General features: G+C 44.3%; 2 protein-coding genes across 3 annotated transcripts; one reads left to right on the top strand and one right to left on the bottom strand.

Moving 5' to 3' along the window:
• Positions 1–244: 244 nt before the first annotated feature.
• IKBKB (inhibitor of kappa light polypeptide gene enhancer in B-cells, kinase beta) lies at positions 245–10,625 on the top strand (the record flags this gene model as incomplete). Its single annotated transcript, XM_010016661.1, has 19 exons — positions 245–387; positions 1,120–1,189; positions 2,098–2,186; positions 2,647–2,736; positions 3,074–3,198; positions 3,972–4,079; positions 4,369–4,498; positions 4,960–5,154; positions 5,393–5,507; positions 5,889–6,012; positions 6,266–6,417; positions 6,532–6,593; positions 7,337–7,446; positions 7,710–7,759; positions 8,303–8,402; positions 8,599–8,746; positions 8,937–9,064; positions 9,781–9,871; positions 10,368–10,625. Coding segments are annotated over 19 exons (2,099 nt in total), but the record flags the coding sequence as incomplete, so codon positions are not given.
• Positions 10,626–11,190: 565 nt separating this feature from the next.
• On the bottom strand, positions 11,191–18,859 carry VDAC3 (voltage-dependent anion channel 3). Of its 2 annotated transcripts, XM_010016659.1 has the most exons (9): positions 18,791–18,857; positions 18,311–18,360; positions 17,215–17,217; positions 15,290–15,442; positions 14,415–14,467; positions 13,577–13,804; positions 12,707–12,857; positions 11,899–11,956; positions 11,191–11,673 (listed from the first exon to the last, which is right to left on the bottom strand). In XM_010016659.1, exons 1-9 carry the CDS (start codon positions 18,855–18,857, stop codon positions 11,582–11,584), a joined length of 855 nt encoding a protein of 284 aa, XP_010014961.1. In that variant the 3' UTR covers positions 11,191–11,581. The 2 variants fall into 2 exon arrangements, with proteins under 2 accessions (XP_010014961.1, XP_010014962.1); XM_010016660.1 differs by lacking the exon at positions 17,215–17,217 and having other exon boundaries at positions 18,791–18,859.
• Positions 18,860–20,073: the final 1,214 nt, after the last annotated feature.

Below are 20,073 nucleotides of genomic sequence, written 5' to 3'. Positions count from 1 at the left end.
CTCTTGGGAGGGGTGCGTGTGCCTTGAAGGGATGCGCTGCCTGCATGGGAAGCTAAAGGAGCCGGGATGAGTCTAGGTCCATGAAGGACGGATGAATCGCGGACCTTCAGAATTCACAAGTTTGGGTTATAAAAGGATTAAAGCCCTTGTGGGTGTTGGTGTGATGACCGTGAACACGCAACACTGCAGAGCTGCTGCAGAACAATTGCCTTTGAGGTGTTACCCTGGTTCCACTCACTGTGAGCACTTGCCTCATTTCTGCTCCTCAGGCTGAACCATCCCAATGTGGTGGCTGCCCGTGATGTCCCTGAAGGGATGCAGAAGCTTGCACCAAACGACTTGCCACTGCTGGCCATGGAGTACTGCCAAGGCGGAGACCTCCGCAAGGTGAGCTCCCTGGGACAGTCATGAACAGCCACATCAGCTGCTCAGCTGATCCTACGCTTTCTATTGAAGCTTCCCTGTAAAACCTGTTTTCACATCTTCATGCTGCCTCATTCTTGCCATGGCACCAACAGGTTTTGGTGGGTTGGTCCTTGATATCATGTTCAGCTTTTGAAGACTTAAGTGCTTTCGGAAGCTTTTTGTGTTTGCTTGGCTGCAAGTGACACTGTGAGGAGTTTGCACGCAGAGCATGAGAGCATGTGTGAGCCCTGTGCAACAGGGTGTATGGCCAAGACCATCACAGGGCCAGGTACCTCTGTGGGCTGTACCCTTAAGGAAAGTTATTAACTTTCTGTCTATTACCTATCTGCCATAGGAGCTTAATTCTATTCTTACTGGTTTTCTAACCTTTGGCATAATTTACTCCTAGGTAAAACTCAGAGCTGAGATCTGAGCTGATACTGTCAGGCACAGGGGAAATGGCTATAAAGGATGGAGCAAGTGGCAGGAAGTGGGGATGACACTGACTTCTTTCACCCACTTTTTCCTCCTCCTGTGTGCTTAGACCAAGGTCTGAAGCTGTAATTGCTGCTACTGGCAGTCACAGCCCCACAGAGCTTTGTGCTTCTAGAGAGTTTCATTGCTGTTACTGGAACTTCTTGCATCGCTGAGAGTTTGCGGGACTGTGACTTGGGATACAAGAGGGAAAGACTGTTCTGTGTTGTTTTCTTGCAGTACCTGAATCAGCTGGAGAATTGCTGTGGCTTGCGGGAAGAAGCTATTCTCATCTTGTTATCTGATATTGGTAAGTAGTAGTGGTTCAGTTGTCTCAAGTATGGAAGCCCTTTCGGTGCTGAATCCCCTCTAAGGCTATTAAGCGGTGAGCTTAATGACTCCACCTTAGGCTGACCTTTAAAGAGTATGCTTGTTTCCTGTCCTGCTCTGCCAAGTGTCCCTGTGGGAGAGCCAACCTTTGGGGTTTTTTGTGTTCTTGAAAATGTAGGGATGGATTTTCTTGGCCAGCAGAAATGCCTCTCGGGATTTCCTGGGAGGTTCTGAATAGCTGAACACTTGCCAAGTGACTCGTGTTTACATTGCACATCGGACTTCACCCTCAGCTTAACAGCTGATCATCAGGCTTCCAGAGCATGTGTGATCAGTGGGTTTCCATTAACACTTAGGCAACCACTACGTGGAATTTTAGACAGTTCTAGTGCCGTTTGCCAAGTGCTGTCTAGATGCTTTTAGGGTGCAGTGTTTTGGTCAAGCTATGCTGTAATCTTACTGCTCAGCAGCTGAGGCTGAACTGGGCAGATGCTAAGGCCTTAGAGAGAAGATACCCAAGAAGTGCATTTGGGGCAGATGTACGCTTCAAGAGTGAGCTTTTGGCAAGAGAATAGATGTGCATTTGTCATTACTTTTACTGCTGTTAGGCATCATCCCCCAGCCTTTGTGTTCCCAGAGCATTTGTATTCTGCTGCCTCATCCTTGTACTCCGTAGTGATGGGGAAATGATACCCAGAGAGCAAACTGTTTGTGTCCAGAGGTGTTTGACACCGATTTTTCCGCTTGCACTTGGTGTTTCATTGTGTGTTTGATCATGTAAGATTTTACCCAAAAGCCATGCTTGTACTAGGTACAAATGAATCCTTACTGAGCTCAGGCTAGGCACTGTAAGTTACGCTCTTAAAAGTGGCTTTTTCTGTCTCTCAGCTTCTGCTCTCAGGTACCTTCATGAGAACAGGATTATCCACAGAGACTTGAAACCAGAGAACATTGTGCTGCAGCAGGGAGAGCAAAGGGTAAGCAGGAACCAGGTGTCTCTGCCTGCACAGACAAGTAACTGTAAGAGGAACACGCATGTACAGTGGTCCCTCTGCAAGAGCACCCAGCCCAGGGTAACAGCTCTGTGTGTCAGGTGAACAGTATTCTGCATGCAGCTGAGATGAAAGGTTGTATTAGATTTCTGGTGACATCTGACATTCTGACTTTCAAATCACTAAGGAAAGAACTGGTCTGTACCAATTGACTAAAGATCTGAAGTAGCAGTAATGTCTCCAGCTCTGTGTGTCTTGAGCCAATGACAACTTTACCTATTTGTGATTTTAGGAAGCTACAAGAGCCTCCCATTTCTGCTTCCATCTCTTCATTGGCACATTTTCTGCATACCTTTGAAGAGCTGAACCTTTTCTTTCTCTGCTCTATGGTGTGCTTTTAACAGGACTTCTCTCCAGTGTTCATACTCTCTGTTGTGTGTTTCAGTTAATACACAAAATCATCGACCTTGGTTATGCTAAGGAGTTGGATCAGGGTAGCCTATGCACATCCTTTGTTGGGACTCTCCAGTACTTGGTAAGGAAGGAGTTAAGCCAGAAGAGCAGCTAGCACTTTGCAGTGGGATATTGTTAACTGTTACCAGGCTTTGGGCTGGATGAAGTGCATTTGGGGTGCTGCACCTAGCAAAGGTGACTGGGGTTTTTTTGCTGACATTGGTTTTTCACAGTGTCTGCTATAAGAAGCCTTAGGTGCCAATTACCTCTGCTGTCCTCCCTGAGAGGATCTCAAACCTCATGAGAAGCAGAGTGTTCAGCACAGTCTTTAATCTCTTATACAAATGTCAATGAGGTCTTAAGGGATAGAGAGAGCTAAGAGATGGGTGGCTTTGTCTTAAGTGTGTAAACTGTCTCAGGCTCCAGAGCTGCTGGAACAGCAGAAGTACACGGTGACAGTGGATTACTGGAGCTTTGGCACACTGGCTTTCGAGTGCATTACAGGATTCCGGCCGTTCCTACCCAACTGGCAGCCAGTGCAGTGGTGAGTGAGCTGGGGCTGGGTGATACAGAGTGCATGCAATGCCACTGTCCTGTTACAGGTCCCTTGATTCTTAGGGTAGTATCCCTATGTTTTTTGCCTTTATAAAGACTGACTCCCTTCACAGGGGTTTGACCTACGTAAGTTCAGCATTCCTGATTCTTTGGGATCAGGACTGACTCCTGCAGGGTAGGTAGCAGAAGCCAAAGTGGCATCTGTATTAGATCCGTTAAGAGCAGCTTAAAGAGCCTACTAACATGCAGGCTGGGAGAGGCAGGTGATTATAACATAAGAAGGATTACAACATAAGAAGGATGTAGACCTGTTGGAGGGCCACAAAGATGCCCAAAGAGCTGGAGCTCCTTCTCCTATGGAGACAGGCTGAAAGAGCTGGGCTTCTTCAGCCTGGAGAAGAGAAGGCTCCAGGGAGACCTTAGAGCAGCTTCCAATACCTAAAGGGGGTCTACAAGGAATCTGGAGAGGGATATTTTGCAAGGGCATGTAGTGATAGGACAAGGGGGAATGGCTTTAAGCTGAAAGAGGGGAGATTTATAGATTAGGAGAAAGTTCTTCCCTGGGAGGGTGCTGAGGCACTGGCACAGGGTGCCCAGAGAAGCTGTGGCTGCCTCATCCCTGGCAGTGTTCAAGCAACCTGCTCTAGTGGAAGGTGTCCCTGCCCGGGGCAGGGAGTTAAATCAGATGGTCTTTAATGTCCCTTCCAACCCAGACTATTCTATGATGATTATTTCACCATTGTACTTGCTTGAATTCATCAGGCACACGAAGGTACGACAGAAGAGTGAGCTGGATATTGTCGTTTACGAAGACTTATCTGGAGAAGTCAAATTTTCTAGTAGCTTACCCTGCCCAAACAATCTAAACAGGTGAGGACTAGAACTCTGTTTTGCCATACTGGGATAAACTGTTCCATCCGCAAAAGGTTTATATTATATGCATTCCTGTGTTAATCTGTGGATGAATTGAGTGCATGACACAATGAATGCTTGTGTCCCTTGTCAGACCTGTGTAGTCGTAAGTCTATTTCTGCCCTCTAAACACTGCAGTTGTGATGGGTGGGTGGAGTTGTTCATCAGTCCTGCTGCAACAACCAGGCCATGTAGTAACTACAAATGCACTTCCACCCCTTCTGATCTCCTTGTTTTGGTCCTTCAGTGTTTTGGCTGGGAGGCTGGAGAAATGGCTGCAACTCATGTTAATGTGGCACCCACGGCAGAGAGGTACAGATCCTACCTATGGACCCAATGGGTGTTTCAAAGCTTTGGATGACATTTTGAACTTGAAGGTGAGCGATGGGTCTGTGTAGCCTGAAGAGCTTTCCAGAGAGCAGTTGCCTGTAGCCCTTGAGAAAAGAGGCTTAAATCATAGACCTAAGAGGAGGAGCAGCACCGCAGAATTTGATTTAGCTGTCTCCTGAGAGTTAGTGACAGATGCTTTTATCTTGCTTATCTGAGGACAGATATTCCCTGAGCTTGTGGGGAGAAGCAAATGGCTTCTGTGTGTGCTTGGTTCCTTATTCTGGTAGAGGATTCTGCAACTGAAGCTGTTTAATTGCTACGTGGCTCTCTTCTGGTTGATGGAGGACAAGAACTTTGGCATAATGTTATGAAGTAGCTGTGAGGTGACTTCTTGAGCCCTGCAGGTGCTTTGAACAGTTTAGCAGTGCCCAGTGTCTCAGTCTTGCAATCTCTGCTCAGACACAACCAATGTATCTTCAGCCCTTCTCATGTCACACTACTCTTGTAGTTGCTTCATGTTTTGAACATGGTTACGGGAACTGTACACACCTACCCTGTGACAGAGGAGGAGACTCTGCAGAGTGTGAAGGCCAGGATCCAGTTAGATACGGGCATCCCAGAACAGGACCAGGAGCTACTGCAGGAAGCTGGACTTGCACTGTTTTCTCAGAAGCTGTCCACTAAACATACAGCTGATAGCAAGGTGAGTCTGGATACTCCCTCCCCTGCTGCTGAGTGAATCAGCAGGCATTGCTCTGACATGGAAAGCACAGCCCTCCCTGCTGTTCTGGCAGGCTTTTGTCACAGTAACCACACAGACCAAATAGCCACCCTCTTACCTTTGGTGCTCAGTCTTTGGCTGAGGAGGAACGCTCTGTTTATGGTAGTACTGAGGTTTGCTTTTTCTGAGAGAACCTAGTTGGGTCTTTTCTCTTCTGCAGGTGAATGACACTGCAGCTGCAGACACAGACCTCCTCTTCCTCTTCGATAACCAGAAGGTCACCTATGAGGCTCAGGTTGCCTTGCGTCCTCATCCGGAAAGCGTTGACTGCATCCGTAAGGACTTTCTCTAGCATGAATGTGAGAGGTTGTCAGCCTTGAGAGGGCAGCCTGTGTTCTGTGGTGGCAATTCGTGTGCAAAGAGAAGAGGGAGCTTTTGCATACTGGGGCTGAAGAAGCAGTAAAATGGACTGGCATAGCATTCATCCAGTTTGTCAGAACAACTGAGGAAAGGAAGTGTTTGATTTCCCCAAAATACATACAAGTGTATATAAGATACACTGGGGAAGCTGCCTAGCGGGGAGCCAACTGTAGGCTTTGCAAGGTTGTAGCATGCCCCTCAATGGAGTGATGTTTTGGTCTGTTTTGTCATGCGGTAACAGTACTTTTGGGCTTCACACTGATATGGATGTTTCTCCTCCCCTCTCTTGTTTCCAGTTCAGGATCCAAAGAAGAATCTCCACTTTTTCCAGTTGAGGAAGGTGTGGGGTCAGATCTGGCACACGATCCGGATGCTGAAGGAGGACTGTAACCGGCTCCAGCAGGGGCAGCGAGCAGCCATGTACGGTGGCAGTTTCTCTACAGTACTTTAAGCTCTGCCTTTGCTCCCTGGTGAAAGGGAAAGGACAGGAATGGGACCCTGTTGGAATGGGGAAGCCCCTGAGTGGAGCCATTAATGAAAAGCTTAGAGTTTCGACCTCTGCACAGCTGCTTTTGTGCTCACTGCTGCACTCTGAAGTATCTCCTTTTGATGTAAGTGGAAGTCTGCACTTCCAGTTTCAGAAGGTAATAGGGCCTTCTTCTCGTCCATGTAGGATGAATCTGTTGCGTTACAATAGTACCCTCTCGAAGATGAAGAATTCTATGGCATCCCTTTCCCAGCAGCTGAAAGCAAAGCTGGACTTCTTTAAAACAAGCATTCAGATCGATCTGGAGAAGTATAAAGAGCAGATTGAATTTGGAATTAGTGAGTACAGCATCTGACAAACAGAGCTCTTTTTATGCCTTTTATCCCCACAAAGTATCTACCTTTCTCCTGTATGAACCTGACAAAAGCAATCACTTTTCTTTCCTTCCTTAGCTTCTGAGAAGCTGCTGTTTGCCTGGAAGGAGATGGAGCAAGCTGTGGAACTCTGTGGGCGGGTATGTTTTTAAATCTAACAGCTTATCCTTTCTTTCTTTATTGTCCTCCCTTAAATAGAAACTCTTTGTGTCTGGGCTGGTTCCAGATGTCATGTTGCCTTGGTTTAGGTGGCACCATATTTGTTCATTGGCAGTACTTACACTCGCTGTATTTGTAAGGCTTAGGGGAAAAAGGGAGGTCTTAGGGAATGTGAGAGGAGCAGTTGCACTTGGCTGTCCTGCTAACCCAACGCTGGAGCCAGGATGGCTGAAAGAGATGTAGAACAGGTTAAACTGAATGGGAAAGTGAACAGTTAGAGGGTTTAACACAAGCCTTGTAAGCATCAGCCTTGAGTTTTGAAAAGGCAATAATTTCCCTTTCTTGGTAGCATCCAAAGCATCCAGCCTTCTGACACAAGGCCCTGTGAGTAGGGCCAAGGGCTGTCGCTCCCAGATGAGGAATGGGAGGTGACTAGTTGATACTTTTATTCTTTTCCAGCACTTGGTCCTCCTCTACTGGGAGGAGGCAGAGGGCAGAATGACTGTCTGCAAGCAGCAGCTTCTGCATGGGTACGAGTTCAAGTGAAAAGCCAGAACTTGGGGTGCCAGGATTGGAAGTGGTTGTGTGCTGAGAGAAAAAGGGAAAAGCAGTGATGAATGGGAGGAGTGTTTAGTCGTGCACACAAGAAAGGAAGAGCCAGTGTGAGTGGTAATGTCTCTTAGGATAAAACTGTCCCATTGCTTATGTTCTGCCCTGCTTCCAGGAGGATGATGTGGATCAGCTAGTGAAGAAGATGATGGCCCTGCAGACAGACATTGTGGACCTGCAGAGAAGCCCACTAGGTCGTAAACAAGGAGGAACACTGGAGGATTTGTGAGTTGAACTACCTTGAACTTAAGATGCACAAGTATTGCTAGCTAAGCTTACTCACTGCAAGACAATGAAAGTGCTGTCTCTGCAGCCCAAACTGGGGGGGGACTGGGTGGACTTTGACACTAGAAGACAGCTTTTGACTCCTTACCTGTCATCAGTCTGACATGGCAGACGGGTATAGAAAAGATTTGAGTTCTTGAACTACTGGTTTGTAATTTAGGTTCTAGAGAAGTCCTGTGTGTTCTTGTGCTTTTTTCGTCTAGAGAAGAACAAGCCAGAGAGCTGTACCGGAGATTGAGAGAGAAGCCAAGAGGTAAAAGTCATTTTAGCTCAAGGTCAGCTTGCTTTGTGTGGATAGTAACTTTGGAGATACAGTATTGAGCACTGAGAACTTTCTCTGCACTGTAGGCCTGCCTGTGTGCTAGCTGCACATGGACTCTACTGGCCTCCCCTTGTTTTGGAGAAGGGGAGTCAGGAAGTCAGTTTTAAACTAGGTCAGCATTGCTTTCTTGGCACCTTCTGAGCTCTTGAAACTCCTCTGGAGCACTTCTCAGAGCAAGCTATTGCTGCAAGCATATGCTGCTGCTTCTGTGTAGGAAAGATGAGAGGCATAGCTGTTCCTTTGGGAACATTAGACCCTTTGGGCATTAGACCCAGCCTACGACCTCTGCTTTCCAATCCTCATCATTCTGAAGAAGGTGGCTAAAATCCAGTGCAATTCATTCCCCTCAAACTTGCATGCCCTGAACTTGGGATGTTTTGGGATTGAAGAAACTGTGCAAACAAGTCACTATGAATCTTCTCACTCTGTCCTATAAGCCAACCTTTCTGTATAATACCCTGACTCTCATTCTAGATCAGAGGACAAGCGGTGACAGCCAAGAAATAGTACGACTGCTCCTACAGGCAATCCAGAGCTTTGAGAAGAAAGTCCGAGTCATTTATGCTCAGCTGAGGTGAGCTTTGTAGCATCAGCTTTCATTGAGGGTTAGGAGAAAGCATTTTCTCTTTCAGCAAGAGGTTCTGTTCTGGAGGTTTAAAACCCAGTGTGTGTACAGCTAATGAGATCTCAGCATTACAGGAAAGACGACACTTCAGGAATGTTCCCTTACTGCGGTTGCTCATGTGTGATCTGGTTTATTTTTGTGCTAGTAAAACTGTAGTTTGCAAGCAGAAGGCACTGGAGTTGTTCCCCAGAGTGGAGAAAGTGATGAATCTCATGAATGAAGATGAGGAAACAGTTGTTCGGCTTCAGGAGAAACGCCAGAAAGAGCTGTGGAACTTGCTGAAAATTGCTTGTGTAAGTCAAATGAAGCCTCCAGTTTCATCTGGTTTGTAGTACAGGTTACTGACATTAGTAGTACCTTTAGCGTAGTTCTCTTCTGTTACTTTGAATTAGCATTAAAGCCAAGTTCCAGGCTGTCTCATACTCCTGGCTGCTGGAATTTAGTGGTAATAATTGCAATGTGAATCTCCTGTGTTTTCTTCAGAGTAAAGTACGTGGTCCTGTTACTGGCAGTCCAGAGAGCATGAACACATCACGTCCTGGTAGTCCTGGTCACCTGCTGCTGCAAGTCCCTTCTGGAACCTACAACTTATCAGAATCTGTCAGGAAAAGGTGAGGCAGCGTGGAGCTCTGTAGTTGCTAATGCCAGCATTGCAAAGCTGGGGCTCCCCCTTTGTGAAATGACACACAAGCTTTCTCCCATTTACACTTTGTGTTCAGCTTTTATTGTCAGCAGTCTTTTCTGCCTATAGCTGGGCTCCCTGGGGGGTTCTGAATCTTCCTTATGAAAAATGGGGAATGATTTATAGCTTTATTTCCCCCTACCTCAATAATAAAGGGCTCATTTTATCTGGAATGGTTGGGCTCACTTGAAGTACACTGCCAACGGCGATTGTTGAAGCATCATCATGTAAGGTGACAGCAGCTGAGCTGTATCATAAAGGAGACACTGCTATAACCAAGCATGTGCAGCTCTGGTTTGCTTAAGTGAACAGGGTCCCCATTTGGAATGACAGGCTTTGGTTTGTTTATTTGTACGTTATCCTTTATAGGCTGTTCTGTAACTTTCTAATAACAGTGACTGGATAGCAAGAACCCAACTCCAGCTTGGAACATGCTTCCTTTCCCCTGCCCCAGAACATACGGAGATGCCACTGACTTTCCCAGTTGCCATATGAATTACTAGCTTATGAGCTGATTGATAAAGGTTAATATTCTTCAGTGGCTCTGCAGCATACCTGCTAGAAAGGTTTCTTAAAAGGTAGAGGCAGTATGTCTTCAAACAGAAGTGCCATGGAAAATAACTGTGTGGTAATTGTCCCTTTCAGTGAGGAACTACTGCTGGAATCACAGAAACTCTGTAGCCAACTAGAAAATGTGATGCACGACACAATGAAGGATCAGGAGCAGAGCTTCATGGTAACGTATCTGATATTCTTCTGTAAATGGACTGGGGAAGCTCATGGTTTCACACTTCTGCTTGTAATACATAATACAGCTATTAGAAATCTGTATGTTACTTCTTTTGGACAAGGAGAAAGTAGTTGGTGTGGGAAACAGAAAGCATCCACTTGCCCACTTGAACTGACTGACATATTCCCTGCTTGCTGAGATGGGGAGCCACGTGCTGGGGACCTAAGGTGTGACAAACACCTTAAAATGGGGCTGGTCTGGTGGTGGCAATACGCTGGTGGGCAGGGATGCTTATTAAATGAAGCAGAATGTTAAAAAGAAAGCAAAATATTAGAGAAAATAAGGAGCTTAAAGGTTTCCTTTACAGCTGTCTCATGGCTCATCATGCAGCTGTACTGACCAACTTATTCCCAGTATAAGTTTTAAATCTTGTAAATGACTTCCCTTTTATTCTGGAGAAATCTCAACTGTGTGTAACATTGTAGTTCCGTTTGTTCTTTAGGCTCTAGATTGGAGCTGGCTGCAGCTTGAGGTAGAAGAAACAAACAGTCCAGAACAAACCCAGATGTAAAATCACTTCGGCTGCCTTTGAAGACAGGCTACTTCAGGAAGGCAACTGTGAAAAGCTGCTGCCTCTGAGAAGGGAAGTTCAAATCCTTCCTACTTTCACCTACTGCTTATGTGATACACGTGGCCTAGTTTTTAGTAACCACTGCTTGGACACTTTTCCACAAAGACACAGTAGGAAACACCTGTTCTAAGTGCTTGGAAAAAGTTCTGAATCGTGCCTTAAGACAGCAGGTATTCTTCTTTGTCCTGATATATCTTCCCTTAAGCATCACATGTGGTTGTTTTGCTGCCTTTTAGGCTTTCTGATGAACAACGGACACTGCGTGCAGTCAGCTTGCACAGTCACTGGTAGATGTCACCTTCCCAATATACTTGAACTGTGAACTTTATTTCTTAACTTTGCTGATTTGCACTTTTTTCCTTAAGTGTAATGGTTGTACTTACCTGATACTTGTTTCCTATATGGGAACGAAATGATCTAAAACATGTAAACTTTTGGTTTGCTCTTTTTGATACCCTCAATAATATTTTGATGAAAAAGCTGCTTTCACTGTGCAGGTTTCTAAACCATGAGTGGTGGAAGGGTGTTACCCCAGAGACCACAGAGAAGGAAATCTTCAGTGTACACACAGCTTAAGCAAGCAGTTGCAGGTTACCTATTAACCATGCCTAAAGTTGCACCAAAGGAAAGAAGCAGAGCTGGATGCACATACTTTTTGTGCTTACTGAGAGACAGGACACACCCCAAGATTATGTTCTAACTGGGACCACTTTATTTCATTCTGATGTAAATCCAAGTTGCTGCTACAGCACTGAGCCCACCTTTTATAAAAGGTGGTGAAGTGTGAGACATGCAGGATGCAATACAATAATGGGGAGAGGTGGGATTTTCTTCTGGTTTTAGGAACACGTGGGAAATCGAAGTGAAATGTGGCACAAACATCACAACTTCCATGCATGCCTTCAAGTATCTTCCTTTGATGTGCTGGCAGTCTCTGGGCTTCAGTGTTGGGCTGAAATGATTCTTTGGAAGAGTAGAAAGTTCACACTTCTTGGAATTTCAGAGTAATATTAAGGCCGAAATATAGTGGGTACACTTCTCCTTTATCCTTCAGAGCACCACCTGTACCTTCACTTAAAGCTGCATTAAGCTTCCAGCTCAAATCCCAGCCCAATTTTGTGACCTCCAGCACTGAAATTCTTGCCGTCAATCAAGCCCGAGAGGGTCAGCTTTATGCCTGAGAAAGCAAGTAATGACACCCTTCATACACTGGTACCCCTCAAGTACTTGAGGCTCGCTAATGCATGTTAGTTGCTACAGAACTTCTGTACATGCACATCCTTTACTTCTGTGAGCCTTGGTAAGGTTTCTAGTAATTTATCTTTCTATGCTAGACATGACAGTAAAATAACCCACAGTGTAACACTAATACTATTTTCTGCTGCCAGTTAGACTTACTTACCAGGTCGGAGGGCATGAGAGTAACCAATTCCAATCAGGCTGGCATTATTCACTTTAGCCTGCAGGGAAGAGAGAAACCATGGTATTTTACACACTGTGTATCAACATCCAGACAGAATTGCCCCAGTGCCCCGAGCTTATGCATTAACTCTTTCAGCTATGTGTAGCCTAACCTCTAGCAGAGGTGTATTCCAATGTTCTCCTTTTCTCCTCACGAGTTTCCAGCTTAAGCAACAGTTCCAGTCCTCTCCTCAAATTGTGACCCATTATGCCTGTCCTTCACTATCTCTTCAGAGCCTGAAAGAAGCTAGTTACTAGTCCCTGGATAGCTAATGAAATCCATCTTGTTCAGACTCCTCTTAGTAGCGATTGCTTTTTAATGAGCAATGAACATTAATGAGCATATGAATACACAAACCCATTTTCACATTACCCAGGTTTTGAGCAGTTTACAGCAGCATTTCCCACCTTTAATTTCTGGCTGAATTGTCCTGGAACTAATTTTTGGGTTTGAAGTGGCCCTAATGGCATCACATACACACAATTACTGAAGAGTCACTGGCACTATTTAAATGCTGCATCCTCTTATTACCTTTAGAAAACACATCTGGCACAGGCTCCAAGCACACTAGTCAGACTGGTGACTATTTCACCATGAACAAAACCATGCTTTAGAACTGGTTTCCCATCATCTTGAATATGACCTCTGAAACCTGATTTAAATTTGAAACATGTACCCTGCTTTCTATTTAATGCAACTACTTCATGCCAAACGTTTGAAATACTTGTTCCTGTAACAAAACTCTTACCACAAGGGAAGTCTTCTCATCCAGCTGGTACTTAGAAGCAATACCAAAACGTGTGTTGTTACTGCCAGCAGTCCATGCAAGATTGACTGATGTCTCAACCTTATCATTAACCTTCTGATAAATAGACCCACCAAACTCGGTGCCATCATTCCTGTTTGTAATAGATGCAAGTGTGTCAACACTTCACAATCATCTCTCTTAAAATTAACCAAGAGCTCAAATACTTCCCTGGACCTATGCTCATCCTTTTCCTACATGGACCTGGCAGGCTCCTGCTCATGTTTTTTTTGCAGAATGGAACAAAACTTTCCAACAGTTTGAGATTCTGACAAAAAAACCCCACCCAAATGCCAGATCACTTGTTTGGGAATGATGAGACTGAAAAGAATGTTAGTGCACTGCAGTTGTTTAAGTACCCCATCTTCAACAGCTCTCAAGAGCATCTAAGTGCCAAGTCTAGAGGTACACTGCAATGACTGCAGGAAACTCGAGCACAACACACACCTCTACCTCAGGCATTTCTGGCTGGTGGGGAGCAGGGGAAAGTACAGTAGCTTAACTGAAGGCTCTTTTATCTAGCACCAAAATAGAAGTAAAAGTTGACAGATTTTCATTCCAAATTAACATTATAAAGTGCCACTTATCTTACGTACACAAAACCCAAAATTGCCCTGAAAGATGCTCTCAGAAGCCAGCCAAGAGTTACCCTTGCTCTAGTTGTATTGAAGATGAAAACACCAAATAGAAATGACTTAAAACAATTCAGGATCCCCTTCTATCCACCCACCTTTCACTTAACTCCATTAATGCTCACCATTCATCTAGTTTGGCTCCTCTGATGATGTTTTTCTAGGCTCAGATAATACTTACACGTTAGTGTGCAGCTGAAAGTCTCCTGCCCTATATCCCAAGGCAAAGTTATTTTGTGAAAGCTTAGATTTGGCTGTATCAAAGGCCATCTGGTAGCCAGCAAGCCAGCCTTCATAGCCCAACACTGCCCAGCCATAGATGGTTGGTCCAGAGAGATCAATGTCTATGTTGCAGCCTAGATTTATATAATCTCTCTTGTAGGAGGTCTTCAACTTTCCACCCTTCTTCCTGCAGAGAGAAACATGCTGGTTTAGCCCTGGTAGCATAGGAGTATGTGGTTTTATTCACATATGTATGTCCCTTAAAGCCACTCAATTAAATGACACTAATGCCTACTCAAAACTTAACAGCTGCTGAAGAAGGCATGGGATAAGAGTAGCACTGGTATTATGTACATGTACTTGGTGCCACTATTTCCTCCACCATCTCAAAATCCTTAAAATTCTCAAGCAGCAAAAGAGACAAAAGTTTTTGCTTAATGCTCTGAAAACCCCTGAGGTTTCAAACTGTCTTCACCAGTGAGAGCAGTGTGTTAGGGCATCATCAGTTTATCTGAGGAGCATCCATGACATCCCACAACAATAGTTGGTCTTTCTTCCCTTCAGTGACTTTTTGTCTGCTCAGTTCTCCCCTGGCCAAAAAGCTGAAGAATCATTTTTAGCAGCCCTTGTCCTTCTGAGCCTGGTATTAACCATTCCCTTCAAAATACTCTACAGTGCCTGCAGAATATTCTGCAGCAGATTGGGAGCATTCACACAATGACCAGAATAAGCATTTCTAATTAAAAGTCACAGGAAATTGTAGTACTCCTTAGACAAAGGTAACAAAAAATACTCACCCTGTGTTTGGTACAAACGTGGTGTCAACAGCCACCTTCAATCCTTCAATCAGCTGCAAAGAGAAACAGGTCTGCTCAAAACTGCTGAAACATCAGTTGTTACAGTCCATTGCTAGAGCTCTACTTACTGTCTAAAGAGAGGACAAACACGACCATGACGTCTCCCATGTTTTACAACAAACACCTAAAGGTGCTGTATGATAAGAGATTAAAAGCTGCATTTTCTCCCCACAGTGGGGCCTGTAACACAGCACACTGTGTGTAGCTGTTACTGCAGGAAGATTTCAAATCCAGTGTTGAGAACAAAAAGACTGAGAAACTGGTTTTGGCACCATTACCTTATGCTTCAGGCACTAAGTGAGAAGCATAAAGCTATCTGAAAAGGAACTGTGTTTTGAGAGTGCTATATGCCAGCAACCCTTTGTGGAAGCACTGACAAGCTGCAAACCATTAACTTTCTCTTCAACCTCACAAAATATATTCAAGGCAGCCAAACTCAAGTCCTTACCTATTAAACATTTCAACTATGAGACCCCTCTTTTGATTTCCCTGCATGACTGCAGCAGTGACAGTTCTACATAGCTAGCATGCATCTTGAAACAAAAACTCGTATTTGGAGTGGATGATAGTGATGTTATTTCCACCAGCCACCTGATTTCGCATGCCAGTAGCTGCAGTAACTATCTTTGGATCATTACATAGCAGCACAATGAATGCCTGCACCCCCCTGCCCCTAGTCTGTGCATTCTGCACATATAAATAACTTCTCTTAGTATTCCCGCTAGTTCTGTGCAACTAAAACCACTCAGTGTTCTCTGCTCAATCTTTCTCATACCAGCTGCAGAAACATTTTCAGAGTACCTACTTCCTCTTACCTGATCCTCCATGGAAACTTCTGTTCCCAATGTGTTGTCTGTGTTCCACTTCTGTGTGAATATAAGTCCATAGTCCTTGAGCTTGTATTTGGTCTCTAGACTGCCTGAAGCCTTGCCTGTGTCTGTGTTGGAAGAACCAGTTGCAGTGAATTCCTGCCAAGAGCAGAACATGAGTTTCAGCACTCATATTTAATTACGTTCAGTTTTTCCCCTTGTCAAGTGCCAGCACTCAGACTCGCTACCCCTTAACAGATCCCTCAAAATCCTCCTCCTCTCTCCCCACCAAACCCAGTCATTTTTACATCACAAAATGCTACTCCTTTTGGCATCTCTGTTCTGGATATTTCTATTATTGAGGTGCACTGACAGAGCCCTGGACCTTGTTTAGGTTGAAAAAAGCACTATTACACAAAGACGTGGGTCCTGGTGCCCGTTAAACCACACAAACCTGCTATTTTCACTTACATTTCAGCTGCACCATTATTTGATTACCTGCTCCCCCTCTATCGTTTTTACCACTTTTTTCCCCCTAACTTATCCACCAACCTCCTGCACGCCAAAAACCTCCACTTTTCTGCAGCAATAGTTATATCAGCATCCAAGAACTTGCTCTGTACCTTCATGTGAATCCATACCCAGATACAAAAAGACCCTTGTTTGGGATACAAAGCTGCTTGTATTTTTGGATTATTTCCTCAAAATCTTGGCAAATTTCCTTTATCATCTTATCAGCACTGTCCCAGTGGTGCCTGAATTAGCACCTTCTACAGTCCTTCTGGGAATGACTCTCCCTTAAGAAAAACAATCCTGCATCCAACTTAACTGCTAGATGAATAGCAAACCAAAACTGGGGTTTCTCTCATTTTTTCCAAGTATCTCATGTATTCCTTCCTTTTTCCACCATTCAGCAGTGAAATGTTCTCTGGAGAATGGTCATTGATGCTTTTCACTACTAAGCCCTAACGTTGTTGTTTCCTCTACCCTTTATACTCTCTCTTGTCACTTAGGCTCTTCGTATAGCACGTTGATGACTTTAGTGCCTTTGTCCCCAGCCCAACTTCCCTGTTATCACCTCAGCCAGCAACTACACTTCAGAAGCTTCACCCCTTTGTAAAGCACCTTAAAACTGTGACCTTTTCTCCTTCATAGGATTAGCAAATAACCTGAACCAGGGGCATCTTGACACCTCTCCATCAGGCTTGTCCTTCGCTGACTAGTGCAATTGAACCAACAACTTTGAATTTGCTATAATATGTCTTTCATGCTGTTCTATGCTGTTGGCCAAGTGTCAGAACTGGATCTGCTTCTGGAAGCAGAAGGCACACAGTCATCATCTGCTGCCAGCAGTCTAAAGCCTTCTAGGATATGCTGGCTGGCATCCTCAGGAACACCACACACTTACTAGGCCAAACCACTTGCAATCTATGAAACAATTATGATCAATAGACACTACACCTCTGTTTTCTATCAAGTCTGCAGGAAAACCAGCCAAAATATTTCTGTATCATAACAAGCAGAGGCACTATTAGTGCCCAAATAGAAATGAGATCTCATGTCTTGTTGCTAACCTCACCTCCAGCCCCCAAACCCCATTTTGCTGCAGCAGAATGCCCACTAGAAACACTAACAAGCACAAAACCTGAAGCAACAGCAATAGTATCAATACTCTTCTCTATCTTCTTCTGCCTCCTGCTGGTTTTTACAGTGTTCTTTTTGTGGACTATTGGACAAAGATTGCAAATTGCTTTACGTACGTGGAGATCATACAGCAGATTAAGAGCTATCAACACAGTCAAACTTAATGACATGGATTATAACATGACTAAAAACAATGGAACAGCTTATGAACAATAACATGCACCACAGAAAACTTTGCTAGACAAAGCAATAAAGAACCAACATGCCAAAACAGTCACTATTCTTACCAGCTGGATAAACATCCAACAGGAAGGTTGCATGGAAAAGAAAAAGCCCATTTTAGAACTTAATACAGTTGTTGGTGTTCTGTCACATTAGAAGACAGCATAATTAACCATCATCATATTATTTGAGAATAAAAACTTCCAGCCAGGAAAACTATGCATATCATGACATGTCAGTAACTGGTAGCAGTCACAGTATAAAGACTACATAGTTCTTCGTGCCTACACGTTCCTGGTGCAAGCAATCCATCAAAAGCTCAATTGAGACAGAGTACAGTAATACAAAAGGAATCACTTGCACCATTCCCATAATAAGAATGCAAGAGAAGGAGGGAGCTAAGGCAAATTAGGTTACGAAGTAGGCTGAAAAGCAGCACAGCTTATCAGCCACAACAGCATCAAGTGGTAGCACACACAGATGTGTGACTCGGTGTAAGAATAACCTTATCTAGTGAACAGTGTATGAAGACCAAAATTAAGAAATCCATTCCTGGTTTTGCCAGCCCTCTTGTGAAATCCTGAGGAAGCTCCTCTTCTCCATCATTACAGTGGGGTTCATAGTATTTTCTAGTTACCTTAAGTGCTAAATCTTAATTAATGTCTATAAAATGCTCTCAAATTCTGCTTAAGGGGTACAGCAGAAGAACTGTTTAGTTTTCATTAAGTCTCGTGTACTGTAAGCACAGTGGAGATGAGTGAAAATTAAGTTAAGTTAAATCATGGCTCTTATTTGTCCCTTTCGGATAAAAGGTCAGCCTGGACTCAAAATCCTAATAAAACCCAACATCTGCAGAGAAACTCAACTGCATTCAGAAGCAGAAATGAGAGCTACTGAGGGTGAAGAAACTCTGATGTTTGGGACGTGGCAATGGGAACGGGGAAGCAAACAACCTGCTCACAACAAAATGCATGCTGCAGGGAAAGAAGTACCACTCCATCAGTTCCACACCAATACAAAAGCATCTCAGTCAGCTACAGGTTTTAAAATGAGAACTGAAAGAGAGAAGCCACACCTGCTAGCAAGTTACTACCACCAACCCGGTCAGGCATTTGTCCTTCCGTTGCAATGCTGATGATGTTGGAAGCCTCCAGTACTTACCACCCCGCTGGAAGACTTGGTCTTGAACTCTAACTTGACCATTCCAAATCCTGCAAATAGAAGAGCACAGATAAAAACGTCAATGTATTGCTCCTAGAAAGGGACTAACATCAGAATTCCTCCACGTAAGTTCTTTGAACAGGAATGCAAACACTGTGCAATTATTTCCACTGTCACCGAGACAACAGTCTGCTCTGATTAACATACAGATCACTACCTCAAACCTGTTTGGTGGCACATACGGTCTCCTGTGGTGACCTGCATGAGTTGAACTGATTTAGTGTCTCCAAGTACAAAAAGTGGAAGGTAAAAAAGGTTCTTCAGAGACTTCTGGAGTGCATCTTCAGGTCAAACTCATCACCTTCCCCTCTAACTCTCCGCCTACTGAAGCACTGTCATGATACACCTCTAAAGTTCAAATCAGAAGGGGCTCGATGCTCTGGGCCTCTGCTGAGTTCCCACCACAGCCATGTTACTTACCATACCCCTTGTTGAACACATCTCTGGCAGACTTTCCCAAGTCACTGTATGCTGGTGGGACAGCCATTGGATCTGAAACACATTGGAATCTTAGGTTTAACAGCATAAAATCTAAACTATATCCAAAGCATTTAGAAATGTCTTTGACTAGTACCCGCTGCGTGACCTTTGGAGAATGTTCATGAAAGTCATCCCTGTGTCAGAAACAAACTTCAACTCAAAGAAGTTATGAAAACAAATCCATTACTTGGAATCGCTAAACCCCAGGAGCAGTATTACACCTAACTACACATTCTGACATTGCAAAAGGAGCTCCCGGGAGCTTTATTGCTGTTCTGATGATGAGCAAACGTTGCTTTAGTGACAGGTCCCTTTCTGAAAGGGAATCCAAGGGGTGAAGCCACGTCAGCACTGAACAATCACAAAGGGAAAGACTTCCCCGAGCACTTGTGACTTCTTCGAAAGCTCTTTCAGAGATGTGTAGTACATAAAGAGACATCTCTAGTAGCCACCAGTGAGTATTTCTGCAACGTGTTTACACAGCAGCAAACCCTGGATTTTCTACTACACGTGACTGTTACAACTACTTTGGAGGACAAAACTCGAAAGGATGGGCATGTGATATTACAGCTTGTCTGACACATTTAATGTTTGTTACCACAGTTCAGGTATTTTGCATTAGAAAATCCACGTTAAGAAAAGTAGGAAAACTCTTCCCCAGTGGAAAATAAGCCTTCTCCTTCTGGAATAAGTTTGTATAAATGTAAAGGCACACCCAGTGCAGAAAAAAATTGGGAAAAAAAGCAGCCAAAGAGGATCGTTTTGACTGACTGATTTTAAGGGTAACTTCTTACAGCTGATGCATTTGTTGATATTCTTCTCTGCAACACCTGACACCAGAAATCCCTGATCCCGCATTTCTTACTGAAGACTAACTGGAAAAGTAATACCAACAGCTCTACCTGCAAGGCAGAACTTAGAGGAGCTGAGCTCGCAGTTCCACGACTATTAACGCTAGATTTGAACTGGTCTCATCAGTCAGATGCAGTAACAGTGGAGACAAAACACAATCTGATGGGGGAAAAGCAGCAGTTTCAGCAGCGATCTAGAACTAAGACGAAGTACTCACTGGTTTTAAGCAAAGGCTCCTTAACCTTGTGCTTTGATTGTCCCTCCCACAGCAATAAAATGAGTACAACAACCACAGGAGAAATCACATCAAGGAATAAAAGGCTGGAGGCAACTGCTGCTTGACGCTGCCATCTCCGGGCGCGGTGCACACC

This window comes from Nestor notabilis, unplaced genomic scaffold, assembly GCF_000696875.1.
Source record: "Nestor notabilis isolate BGI_N333 unplaced genomic scaffold, ASM69687v1 Scaffold36196, whole genome shotgun sequence".
NCBI classification, from domain to species: domain Eukaryota; kingdom Metazoa; phylum Chordata; class Aves; order Psittaciformes; family Psittacidae; genus Nestor; species Nestor notabilis.
This window is presented reverse-complemented; position numbering and strand designations above follow the sequence as displayed.

Bases quoted from the DNA above. Each gene is read 5' to 3' on its own strand.
- VDAC3 (XM_010016659.1), bottom strand. From the start codon at position 18,857: ATGGCTGTCCCACCAGCATACAGTGACTTGGGAAAGTCTGCCAGAGAT. The intron at 18,361-18,790 runs GTAAGTAACATG...TTCTATTTGCAG, and splicing joins TGTGTTCAACAAGGGGTATG to GATTTGGAATGGTCAAGTTA. The intron at 11,957-12,706 runs GTAAGAGTTTTG...TCTTCCCTGCAG, and splicing joins ATGAGAAGACTTCCCTTGTG to GCTAAAGTGAATAATGCCAG.